At 35.4% G+C, this 13,629-nt stretch overlaps 1 protein-coding gene across 1 annotated transcript; it reads right to left on the reverse strand.

Moving 5' to 3' along the window:
* Positions 1-5,030: 5,030 nt before the first annotated feature.
* On the reverse strand, positions 5,031-8,735 carry LOC141600256 (peroxidase P7-like). Its single transcript, XM_074420449.1, has 4 exons — positions 8,452-8,735; positions 8,130-8,321; positions 7,589-7,754; positions 5,031-5,684 (listed from the first exon to the last, which is right to left on the reverse strand). The coding sequence occupies exons 1-4, from the start codon at positions 8,659-8,661 to the stop codon at positions 5,299-5,301; spliced, it is 954 nt and encodes a 317-aa protein (XP_074276550.1). The 5' UTR covers positions 8,662-8,735; the 3' UTR covers positions 5,031-5,298.
* Positions 8,736-13,629: the final 4,894 nt, after the last annotated feature.

Below are 13,629 nucleotides of genomic sequence, written 5' to 3' on the forward strand. Positions count from 1 at the left end.
TACCAATTGACGAGTCTATCGATCCGAAATACTCAAGAGGGGGGGGGGGTGAATTGAAGATTTAAAACTTTTGAAAGCTTTTTCGATTATATGAATATAATTGATTATTTAAAGTTTATTGATTAAACTTTGACTAATCAACTAATGATTGTAAAACAAAATAAACAAACGAACGAAAGAGAGGAGACACACGGTTTTTGAAGTGGTTCAGTTTCACAAGTCGAAACCTACGTCCACTATTCTCGATTAATAAATTTAGTACCTTTCTACGGATTACAAATTTACTAACCCAACTCGTACAACTAAAGGTTCACGTTAATGAACAAGTAAGAAATCAAATAAGCACTATTATCTTATAACGATAACTTAACAAATGAATATACGAGTTTAAAAACACACGACCTTTCAAAAGTAACAAAACGGTTTTCTGCTTCGAAACACACGATTTTGCTTTGAAAAAATAAGATCAATTTTATGCTTAACGTCTCTATTTTAAATGTTGCAAAGAGCAAAGTATTTATAGGAAGGAAAGAACAAGGCAATTCGGTTTTTAGAAACCCTAATGGCCGAATAATAGGAGATATGTTAAAAAATCATATTTTCTATTATTTCTTTCCTAAAAGCCTAAAAGATAATAAAGAATATTCCAAAAGATAGAATATAATCTATTCAATTATTATCTTTACTATAAATTCTAAGATATGATAAGATTTTCTATAACAAGAATATATTTTATCATAAATAAATATATTAAGTAAGATATGTAAGATATGTAAAGATATAGAATCTTTACCAAATATATCGTAGTCTACACGAGATATCACGGCTCATATGCCTCGTGACTCGTGCAAACCCTAGCTCAATATATGGGTTAGAATTTAGGTTTTAAGAGAGGCTTTGTTGAAACCCTAATTAGTAGCATGGTCCAACACATAAGTTGACCCAAAACGACTACTAGTCAACGTTCAACAAGGAACCAAACTCCGCACTAAACCGGGCTTTATCAAATAAATACTTTTATCAAAACATTTAAAATAAACTTTAAACAATTTTAAAAAACAATTTTAAAACATTATATGTCGTGTATAGTAAACTCAGCATCTCAATGTTATAGTAAGAGAGCTATAACATTGAGCTCTTTTACTAGTAATGTTATAGCTGCTAAGCTATAACTTTACTAATTCAAGAAACTCATTCTTGGTTATCATTACGAGATAATCACCTATATTATTCTAATCTTCAAGGAGATCTTCGAGTATAGGCTACGTCATCATCCAAGCTTGATTATTCTTTAGACGGACTTTGTTTTCACATAAATCTTGAATGAATCCTCACATCGTTTGATCTTGAATTGAGGCTTGACTCTTGTATACTTCCATCGCAATTTCCTTTGTTGCTTGTATTAAATAAATCAAATCTAAAAGACTTAGACAAACGATTACGCGCAACAAGTATATAAATTATAAAGCACCTTGACATCATCAAAACATAAACATATATACTATATGGTTCAACATGCATGATAGCCAATGAAAACACCAGGAGTGGTTTTGGGATCAAGCTTCTTTTCAGAATGGTTATAAATTCTCACTTCAGTTGGACAACCCTATACCCTCAAATGATTCAAACTTGGTTTTCTCCCAGTCCACAATTCAAAACATGTTTTAGGAACTGATTTGCTAGGTACTCTATTTAATATATATGAGGCAGTTTTAAGAGCTTCTCCCCAAAGAAAATCAGATAATTTAGATCTCGACATCATACTCCTCACCATATCTTTCAAAGTACGGTTACGACGCTCAACCACACCATTTTGTTCATGAAGACCCGCATAGTATATTGTCCAACAATACCACATTCTTGCAAGTATTCAGCAAAAGGTCCCATGAACTATCCCAAATCACCATGTTTACCATAATACTCACCACCTCGGTCCGATCTCACAATCTTAATAGTCTTATTTAACTAGTTCTCAACCTCAGCTTTAAAGATTTTGAACTTTTCAAGGGCCTCAGACTTGTTACTTATAAGGTAGACATAGCCATATCAAGAATAGTCATCAATGAATGTGATATAAGATGTCTTTCCACAAATAGTAGAGGATAATGGTCCACTAATGTCAGTGTGAATAACCTCTAGGAGTTCCTTACTATGGGTTGCACTCTTTTTCATAGATTTGATCAATTTTCCCCCTAATACAATCAACACAAGTGACATCAAAATCCTCAAAATTTAGCTCAGGAAGTATTTCACATTTGACAAGTCTATGGATTCGATTTCTAGAGATGTGGCCAAGTCTCTTATGCCAAAAAAGGGAAGAATTTTCTTTGGTTAAGGCTCTTTTGGTTCCAACACTCTCAACATTCAAGGAAACATCATTTCAAATCAAATCCAATCGGTACAAATCATCACAAAGAAATGCATTTCCAATCATACGAGAGTTATCAAACAATTCAACTCTTTTATTAGAAAAAACCAAACGAAATCCACCTTTGTCTAACTGGGAAATAGAAATCAAATTCCGTCTCATAGACGGTACATAAAGAGTATTTTCTAGAGTCAAAGAAAATCATGAACTAAGCGTTAAGATAATTGTTCCTACGAACTCCACAACAAGTTTCGCTCCATTTCCTACGGACACAGTGACTCTACCCTCGCTTGGTGTTTGTTTGTTTTGGAACACCTGCAAAGAATTGGAAATATGAACAGATGACCCATTGTCTAACCACCAAGAATGAGGAGGTACGTGAACTAAAGAGGATTCAAAATAAACTAAGACCAATGAATTACCTGTCTTTTTCTTTGCTAACCAGGCTTTGTATTTAGAACACTCACTCTTCCTTTTACCCGGTTGGTTGCAGAACCAACAAGTAACTCCAGTAGTATTGGTACCATGTTCTTTATTACTATCAGCCTCAGGACCCTTAAGATTGTGAGATGGACCATGCTTTTTATAAGGACCATGTTTGTGCTATGGGCTATATTTATTCTTTTGGAACTTATTCCCTTTAGAGCTCTTATAGAAAGGTTTGCTCGACTTCCCCTTCGAGAATGGTGGGTTAGTTATTAAGTTCACAACTTCGTCCTTTGTCTCCTTCCTCTTTTTCTTTTCAACTTCAACACACAAAGAAGTAAGGGCATTGACTGTCCAGGTATAAATTTGGGTGTGATAGGCATTTTTGAGGTGATTCCACTCCTTTTGAGGAAGAGAATTAATGATTTGATAAACAAGGAATGGCCCAGCAATTTGTACTTTGAGTTTAGTAAGACGGTTTGCAATATACTCCATTTTAAGAATATGAGCTCTAACACCACTCACCCCATCATACTTAGTAGGTAATGCTTTGGTGACGAGATCTACCAGATTGTCGCTTGAGGGTACTTGTTGAATGTCAATTTCACCCTGTTTCTGTAGATCATGTGTGAAGAGAAACTTCTAACTGATATGCTTCGTTCAATTTTCCTTTATAAAACATTCTTTAAGTTGAGCAATGCACGCAACCTTGTTTTCTTATAATATTGTTGATGGGTCTTTAATTGAATGAAGTCCACATGAGTCCTGAATATGGTGTATCAGAGACCGTAACCAAAGATATTCAAGACTTGCTTCATGTATTACTAGTAACTCAGAATGATTTGTAGAAGTGGCAGCGATTGTTTGCTTCACTGACCACCAAGATATAGTTGTATCTCCATAATTGAACAAAAACCCAGTTTGTGATCTCCCCTTGTGTGGGTCGGATAGATAACCTGCATCTGATCTCCATATCCAACTAATTTTGATTTAGCTCTGTATGGATAAAATAAGCCTAATTCAGTAGTGTCACTAAGATATCGAAACAGATGCTTGACTCCATTCCAATGACTTTAAGTTGGAGCAAAACTATATCTTATTAAGAGATTGATTGAAAATGCAATGTCAAGTCTTGTACAATTTGCCAGATACATGAGAGCACTAATTGCTCTTAAATATGGTACTTCTGAGACAAGATAGTTTCTTTATTGACATCAAGTGATCTCGAGACTATTGGTGAACTTAATGGATGTGTTCTGTCCATATGAAAGCGTTTTAGGTGCTTTTGTGTATAAGCAGATAGGTGGGCAAATATTCCATTAAATAACGTTTAGATTATCAACGTATAATCCAATAATAACGAATCCTAAGTTGGATTTCTTAATGAATACACATGGACAAATAGCATTATAGGTGCATCCCTCTTTCAACAAATATTCGCCGAGACGGTTATACCACATTATTCTTCCAGATTGTTTAGTCCAGCATTAATAGAGCTCTTTGAAGTTTGATTGAGTACATATTTCGTTCCTTTGGCTTGTAAGGTGAGATAAATAGCAACATATCGACCACTAGTATGTTAAATACTTGCTTAGATTATAAAATTAATACAATTGGTAAAAAGATATGATGAACCACCACATATGACTTGCTCGATGAAAGATAGATAAAAATAAATATAACAATTTTAAAACGATTAATCATGTACTCATACGGTTATTCTATATTAAAAACACATTGCTCTTTAACTTTTAATGAATATTACATGAGTTTTTACAAGTTTTTTTTATATATTTTATTACTAATTTTATTTAAAAAATATTTAAAAAATTGCCCTCTTTAATAAATATGGGGCGAGGCGGGTCAAAATTCGGGCCCACACCCGGCTCAAAATTACATTGGGCCTTTTTGGGCGGCTTATAGCTCTGTTTTGGGCTTAAATAAATGGTCGAAATCCTGCAAAAAAGCGGGTAGGATTGGGCCGGGCCACTGTGTTTGGGCCATTTCATCACCTCTAGGGTGGTTGTATTGTTGTGCGAAACCATCAACATACGGTAGCTCTAGAATAATGTTAAGTACCTGTTAGAGGATTTAGGGTACGACGGATATCGTCTAGGTTTTAGATTATTTGGATTCCTATTATGGTACTATAAATACATTATATTGTTATCATTAAATAACAACAAAATTCAGTTATCTTCGTTGATGAATAATAAATAATAATACACTAAAGTCGTGAACAAATAAACTGACATTTTACTCCATTGTTCTTTACAAATAGTGGGATGATAAATGCCAATAGACAATAGTTAACACAATTGGAACTCATCAAAAGCAATGAAAGAACGTTTACGGTACATACTTAATACAACAAAGACATACTCGGAACAATAAATAAGTAATATACACACGTATAAATATACGACATTGTGGAGGACAAAGGGTAGGAACCATGCATAGCTCAACACCATTGTCCTAAAATGTCCTAAATTGAGACACTACTCTCAATTGGGTTTACGGCAATTGAGTCTGATTTCACCTTCAGTTCCAGTAAGAGGATTAATATTACCCATCCTTACAATACTCTTGGCAAAGGCCTTAAAAAACTTGCATTGATCAGCGGCATATTTTTGAACCAGTTTATCGGCCTTATTTCCATTAAATAGTTGTTGATCCGAGTGAAGCAAGCCCTTATGAACAAGTAAGTTTTGGTAATATTTGTTGTCAAAAATAAACCTTGTTTGGAGGTCAAGGGGTTGAAGGACATTGTCATTGCCACTCTTTGTACACGTTTGCTGAAGCGATTTAGCAAAGCTGGTGTCTATGTTGGTGTCGTTGTAGATATGTGACCGGAAATTTGTGCACCTTGCGAATCCCACTGTGTGTGCACCTGTTATTACATTGAGTGCAGCGATATAAGCATTAAACAAAAAGTACGGGCGCAATTGGTTTAGGCATAGAGAATAGAGATAATAGAGGAGATATATAGTGATGGAGGTTATTGGATAATATTAGCACAGCATGGACACCCATTATCCATTTAATTGTTGCCCTTTTTTCTTTCGGAAAGCGCTATGGCGACACCCGGTGTTAGTGAAACTCAGTAACACCTTAATAAAATAATAAAAATAAATAGAAAAATCTAAATTTAATTTTAATTTTGCGCCAAAATCATAAGGCTATATGTGTAATTTAGTATACAATCTAAGTATTCAACATATTTGAAAAATTAGTGGAGTACTCCGTATTAATCTAGTCTACCCATTAATGTGCATCACATCACAGTTCTTCATCACAATCAAACAAATCATTTTGAAATCGTAAAGTCTTTTTTTTTTTTTTTTTTTTTTTTTCATTGTGATGATAATTTAACTTGCACTATCACAAATTTCGATTTATTTAGTTTTGATATTAGTGTATAGATGTAGTTTGTTGAAAATTATTTCTTTTGATAAAATAGAAATTTAGAATAATGGAGATGGAGATTGAAAAGAAATCTTGTTGTGGAATTGACTGAGGAAGAAAACATGAGAATTCATAAACATGTAAGGAAACGATCAGTCCTATTGTGCATAAACATGAATGTGTCCTTTTAATGAAACTTCAATAGTTAATAAATGAGCATTCACAATTGATGGCAATGGAGTTCGCATTCAATATTCAGTTCCTACAATTTTGGGGTGGATCAATACCTGCAAATATATTAGTTAAGCTTTTGTTTTATTGTTTGCAATATTTAAAATTCCTAAATTACCCTTTTTGATTAATTCGTTTGAAATTCAAAAACTAACGGAGGGAAATGAAAAAATTTCAACAATTTACAATTATGCCCCGGGTGTTACTCAAACTGAGTAACACCCGGTGTCACCATCTCATTTTCCTTTTCTTTTTCTTTTTTAAAAAATAGTGCGTGTGGTTAGTGGTTACTGGTTAGCACATTATTTTCCAATAATTTGGAGCGTGCTTTTATCTAATACTGAGTACGTACGTAGTATAGTACACCGTATTAATCTATTATACTTCCTTTTATCGTTTATTGAAGAAATTTCAAAAGCAACAGTCTCGTTTTGCCAACCACATATTACTTCCAATTATTTCAAGAGCAGATATAGTTCAATTACATTATACTCACCTAATAATCTTGTGCCTACACTAGAAAAAAAATCTTGTCCATTTAAAATATTATTTCGATTTATTATTGATTGGTTTTGAAATCAATTTTTTTTTTTTTTAGGAACTATTTTCTCACTTTTTTTTATCCGACATGTTTACAAGCATTCTATTTACGTATTTGTTATGAGATCCCTCTTTCCTTCTATTCTTTCTTTTGACCATAGTAGCTTAACATCCAATTAGTATAAATTCGTGTAGAGTCAGCATCCAATAATTAGTACAGCTAGCCAAGTTTTTCATCACGAGTAGTTTTAACAATGCCACATACGACTTACTCAGTTACTGTGAAGGACTGAAGTCAAGATATCGATTGGAGCGCCACATCTAGGGGCGTCTTAAAGTAAATTGAGGTCCGGTGCACCATAAAAATATGAGGCCCCAAATATGAATGCACATGTACTATATCTCGAGTTTTGTGTTAAAAAATCAATAAAGCTTATAAATTTAGGGTTGCCAAAAAGGGAGGTTCGGTTCCGCCGCCCGTGGTTGCCCGTGGACTTAGACACCCCTGGCCACATCTAAAATCGACCCCTTGCCAATTAATTAGACTGCTCCTTTAAAATGCAGAGTATAAAGTATATATAAAAAGAGTGTTGATAAAGAGACAAATAATAAACTTACCAGAGAGGACAACCATGTCTCGAAATGATAGGCCTTGTGCTGCAAAGTTAGAAGTGAGATTGTTGAGATTGAAGAAAGGAGCAGGGATTGTTTTGTTTGCTGTTGCTCTGCTTGCTGTCAGTGAGTCTCTTCTTCCTAATCTTACTTCCCATGTTGGACCTCCATACTGCATTTTTCATTCATTCATTAGTCATTACCTTCTTAGTCCCCACATGCATATATCCATTATGTAAATATTCTAAAGCTCACCACCACCACCACCACCACCACCACCACAATGTAGTTTATTTAGCGACATTAGGCTGTGACACCTGATACCAGCATGACTTGAGATCAATACCGTTATTTAGTACTATGTTTTGGAAGAATTGTTTCAGCATAATTAATTTGACCCTGCATTAGCCTATAGTTTCTTTTACCAAAATTTGTGTACTTGAGTACCCAACTCTCATAAATCTCAAAGATATGGTTTTGAGTAAAATTATCTAAACTTGAATTCTTGTAACTAGTATTGAACGGAAAAATTAAACATGAAACATACATGAACAACGGCGTCACGTGCAATAATGGCGAGAATATCAGCACATGAGACTACTCCAGGGCAAGCCTTTTCTAACTTGGCCTTAATATGATCTACAACTTCAAATCCACGAGCCGAATTGTTATTAGGTACCGCCTGCTTCTCACTTTCGATAGTAGCACTATTATCTAGTAGAATCGATCCATCGCAGCCCTGGTTTCCAAATCGTTCATACAAGTTATAAATTTCAAAACTTAAAGTAGCTAGTTATGATTAAATTATAATTTCACATGTCTAATTCTAACCAGACCGCGCTTTAGAGATTTTTTTTCGGTAAACTTACATCGACAAAGCAATCATGGAAATGCACTCGAAGTAAGGACGCCCCAACACGAGTCTCATTCTTGATAGCTTCAATAATTCCTTGTTTCACAATACTTAGAGCTTGAGGGCATGTTTTTGAGTAAAATTTATGAGAGAGATGGGCATGCACATTTACAATGAGACCAACAAAAATAAGCACTAGTAGAAAATGGAGCTTTACAGTAGCCATAATAATAATAATAATAATAATAATAATAATAATAATAATAATATTCTTGTATTTGTTACCGACATATTTTTCCCATGTTCCAGCTGCATGCTTTATAAGCATCCAGAGGCGGATCTAGATTGGAGGGTAATGGATCCCACAACACCATGATATTTTTCGGTGTTGTCCCAAGGCCGGATATGTTTTATTATACTTTAATCTGAAATTCTTATTTACAATCGTTCGTTTACAAGCAAGATTAAGGCATTGTTTTTTATTGAACTGAACTGCACTGAATTGATATGAACTGAATTTAATCAACTTAAACTGAACTGATCTTAATTTAACTGAACTAAATTTATAAAAATTGAAATTATGTAAAAAAAAAAAAGGGCCTAAATGTATTCTAATGACTTATAAATAAAGAGTACAAGGTGGTCACAAAAAGAAAATTCGTCTAGTAGAGAACTTATCTTTATCGTACAACGTTCTTTGAGGACCTGTAAAAAATAATCGTCTTAACTATTTTTGTTCTTTTGTTACTAGCTAGCTCATCTCTGTTTGTAAGCATCTGAATACGAACTAGTCAACTAAAGTCATCCTATAAAATGATCACAGATTCTCGTTTAAGACGGAAGTATTCGTTTTAAGTTTATAACGGGTCAAATAATGGCCCATTGTGTGAATAGGACAAACATCTTATCATTCCATAGACATTTCATTTTTGTCTTATCCACAAAAGTGAGATACTACTTGATTCGTATTAAGTTAAACGGACATATCCATCTTAAGAGAGACTTATTGATTGAATGATTGATGAGCCTCGACAAAACTCGGATAATTTCGAAACAACGCTAGTAGTACTAAAAGTTTGCATTATTTGCATGAATAAAGCTAAGTTGGAGGGTCCAAGTAAAATTAATAGGCTAGCATGTCTTAATCAAGTTGTTTTCAAGATTGGCACAAATTCGATCCGACTACCATGTCTTCAAATGTTTGTATTGGAAGCAAGCAAGGAGGGAATATTTTACTATTTGATTTTTCTTTGCTTTGCTAGCTGGTTTTGAAGGCTTTCTACTGTTACTTTTCATATATAAGAATTTGAATATTTTGGTGGAGATTTTCAATTACTTCATTCTTTATATGCAAGCCACAACCTTTCGTTTAATAAAGTTCTTAATCATATTTTTAAGTCTTTTCTAAACACTAGTTGTGACATTAGAGCGCAGTGTCCCTGTTTGGCTAAATAGTATTTTAAAGTTGTGTAGCCTACGTAACAAGGAGGATGTATGATACTAGGGCGTTTTATTTTTTGTGTCAACACTGACTTATTTCGTAAGACATTTCAATGTTATGGCGTCTCCCGCTACTTAGTGTATTGCACATTTGCACCCTACCTTTTCTTTCACAATTCTTGCACCTAAACTTCACATTAGGTACCTCTATTGGTGTCCTATTTTGCAGAAACCAAGCAATGCAAGAGGTTTAAATTCATGAGTTGTTGGACTCATCACCGGTCTAATGCAACTATTCAATCCAACCATTGGTAGGTTGCTGATACTAGAATTTGTGATGAGTTGTGTACAGAAATTTGTCTAGGATCCAAGCTATTAACAAGAAGAATAAAAGAGAATAAGGTATAAAGGAAAACGGTGGTGTTGGTGTATGGGGGAGTATAAGAAGTAGAGTGGAGATTAGTTAGTTTATTTAGTTGATTAGTTGAAGGTTGATTAGTTGGTGTTTAGTTTGAAGGAATTAGTTTTTGTATTAATTTGTTGTGAATTTGTTGGATACACCAAAATGGGAGGGGAGGACCTCTATTTATAGTGCTCCTCCTCCTTCTCCTACATTCTTGGAATTCTCTAGAATAGAGCATTCTAGAGTGACCTAGACTTAGTACGTCTCTAGAGTTCTCTATACATACAAAACATCTCTAGAAGGTTCTAGACTTCTCTACACACATCTAGACCATTCATGATCCTTCTAGAGTATTCTAGACTATTCTAGTAACTTCGACATTATTCTAGAACATTCTAGAAGTTTCTACATTATTCTAGAATATTCCGGAACCTTCTAGAATACTCCAGAAAAGTCTCACACTTCAACACTCCTCCTTGAGACTTTTGGAGTGACGCCCAGCTTTGATCTTAGAAACTCGAACCTTGCTGTCGGTAGAGCCTTGGTCAAAATGTCAACTAGTTGGAACTCGGATGGGCAATGGATAAGTTCCACTTCCTTTTCTTGCTCGGCATCTCGAAGTGCATAGAACCTCACTTTCATGTGCTTTGTCTTCTTTGAAGCACACCGGATTCTTCGCGATGGCGATTCTTTGACTTGTTATCCACCATAACCTTGGTTGCTCCTTCTTGCTTGTAGCCTAAGTCCTGAAGTATCTTCCTTAGCCATATTACTTGATTGATCATTGCGGTGAAGCCGCAACGTACTAAACTTCGGTTTGTTGGTGAGCTACGATATCTTGCTTCTTTGAATTCCATGAGAATGTTCCCGATCCGAAAGTAAAGGCATAGCCTCAAGTACTTTTCATGTCATCTACCGATCCTGCCCGATCCACCGTCGAGTACGCTATTAATCTTGGATTGTCGCAAGGTAAAAATACTCCAAACTCTAGAGTACCCTTTAGATATCGAAGTATTCTCTTCATTGTACCCATGTGAACCTCACTTGGTTTGCTCATAAATCTTGATAATAAGCTTGTGGCGAACATAAGATCGTCTTGTTCTTTGTGAGGTAAAGTAAGCTTCCAACCAAGCTTCGGTATTGCTTGAGATCAACTTCTTTTGACCCATCATTTTTGGATAGCTTCTCATTCAGGACCAAAGGAGTAGAAACCGGCTTACAGTTCTCCATCTTGAACCTTTTGAGAATTTCCCGAGCATACTTAGTTTGTGAAATGAAGATTCCATCTTCTGCTTGATGGACTTCCATGCCAAGGAAGAAATTCATTAAGCCCAAATCCGTCATTTCAAACCTTTTCTTCATCTCCTCCTTAAATGTAAGGATCATTTGGGCATTGTTTCCTGTGACAAGGAGATCATCAACATAGAGAGAAACGATGAGAAGATCACCTTGTTTTTTCTTTACGTATAGTGTATGCTCGTTTTTACTCCTCGTGAATCCTTGCTCAAGGAAGTAAGAATCAATCTTGCTGTACCTGTTGAAGTATGAGACTTTTAGTGTATTCTAGAAGTTTCCGGAATGTTCTAGACTTTTCCGGATTGTGCTAGAATAATGTAGAAACAACTAGAAGAGTCTAGAAGAGTCTAGAAGGATCTAGAAGAGTCATGTATGTTCTAGATTTATGTAGAACAACCTAGAACCTTCTAGACATGTGTATAAGTGGTAAGAACTCTAGAGAGTTCCGTGTCTAGGCCACTCTAGAATGTCCTATTCTAGAGTGTTCTTGGGATGTAAAAGAAGGAGGAGGAGCTCTATAAATAGAGGACCTCCCCTCCCATTTCAATGAACCCAAGTGTAACCAAGTATATCCCAACAAATTCACAACAAATCAATACACAAACTAATTCCTTTAAACTAAACACCAACTAATCAACCTTCAACTAATCAACTAAATAAACTAACAACTAATCTCCACTCTACTTCTTATACTCCCCCATACACCAACAAGTGGTATCAAGAGCTCTAAAGATCTTAGGGCAACAAAATAAAACTATGGCTTCCGCATCAAACACTCCATTGCCCGCTCCTCTAGATTTTCTAGATTTATTTAGAGGAGAAAATTACGACCATTGGTGCATTAAAATGAAGCTTTTCTTAAGAGCAAATGCACTATGGGAGATAGTGGAAAATGGTCCCCAAAAACAACAAGAAGGTATTCCAACCACCGAAGCCACCTTAAAGAAAATAAAAGAGGATGAAATAAATGACGCCAAAGCTCTGTGTTTCATCTTTAATACCGTTTCGGAGATCATTTTTCCAAAAATAATGTGGGCTTCTACCGCAAAAGAAGCATGGGATTTACTCCAAAAAGAATTCTATGGTGATGAAAGGATAAGGGCATTACGTCTTATTGCCTTAAGAAAACATTTCGAAAATTTGAAAATGGGGGAGAATGAAGACATAAAAACCTACACTTGGAGAGTAATGGAGACACTTAACCAAATGAAAATATATGGTGAAGATGTCGCCGATACGAGGATTGTGCAGAAAATTCTCGTAACTTTGCCAAAAAAGTTCGACATGATTGTCAATGTTATTGAAGAATCAAGAGATCTATCAAAGCTCACCGTGACAGAGCTAGTTGGATCTTTACACGCCCATGATCAGAAGTTCAAGACTCAAGAATCTTCTTCCGAGGATACATCTTCTTCCCATGATGATCAGAAATTGATGAAGACTCAAGAATCTTCTTACGAAGATGCAATCTGGAATTGGGAAGAAAAAAGGGTAGAAGGAAATGTGCCCCTAATCCCTGATCATCCACAACATTCAGACGGTGATGTTGGCACAACTAACAACAATGATCTTCCTACACCTCCATCAACTCCTAATACACCTTCTCTATCCTCAAATGACAATTCAGAGAATGCTACGGGAGCACAAGGTAATAAAGATCTATGTGAAATTTATGCAGAATGTCCCGCCGCCATTCAGGATGCTGAAGAGTGCGAGAGATGCTACTTCACTTTTGATGAGGCTTCCAAACAGAAGGAGTGGCAAGAACCTATGGAGAAGGAGATAAATATGATAAAGGAGTTGGTTGACAAGCCAAGAGATCGAAAGGTAATTGGTGTAAAATGGGTTTCTAAAACTAAGTTGAATCTTAATGGCTCTATCAACAAGCACAAAGCAAAAATGATCGGCAAAGGATATTCCCAACGAGATGGGATTCACTACGAAGATACATTTGCTCCAGTTGTTCGCCATGCTACCAGCTCGAGGAGGAGACGTACATCGAGCAACCTCCGAGTTTGGCGTTACAAAAGAAAAAAGAAAAAGAAGAGGAATGAT

Source organism: Silene latifolia, chromosome 9 (assembly GCF_048544455.1).
Source record: "Silene latifolia isolate original U9 population chromosome 9, ASM4854445v1, whole genome shotgun sequence".
In the NCBI taxonomy this organism is placed as follows: Eukaryota; Viridiplantae; Streptophyta; class Magnoliopsida; order Caryophyllales; family Caryophyllaceae; genus Silene; species Silene latifolia.

What these genes read in the sequence shown, in the direction of transcription:
- LOC141600256 (XM_074420449.1), bottom strand. Translation starts at nt 8,661, where the DNA reads ATGGCTACTGTAAAGCTCCATTTTCTACTAGTGCTTATTTTTGTTGGT. An exon ending in TCCATGATTGCTTTGTCGAT is followed by an intron (nt 8,322 to 8,451) that starts GTAAGTTTACCG and finishes TTTGGAAACCAG; the next exon opens with GGCTGCGATGGATCGATTCT. An exon ending in CACGTGACGCCGTTGTTCAT is followed by an intron (nt 7,755 to 8,129) that starts GTATGTTTCATG and finishes TGAAAAATGCAG; the next exon opens with TATGGAGGTCCAACATGGGA.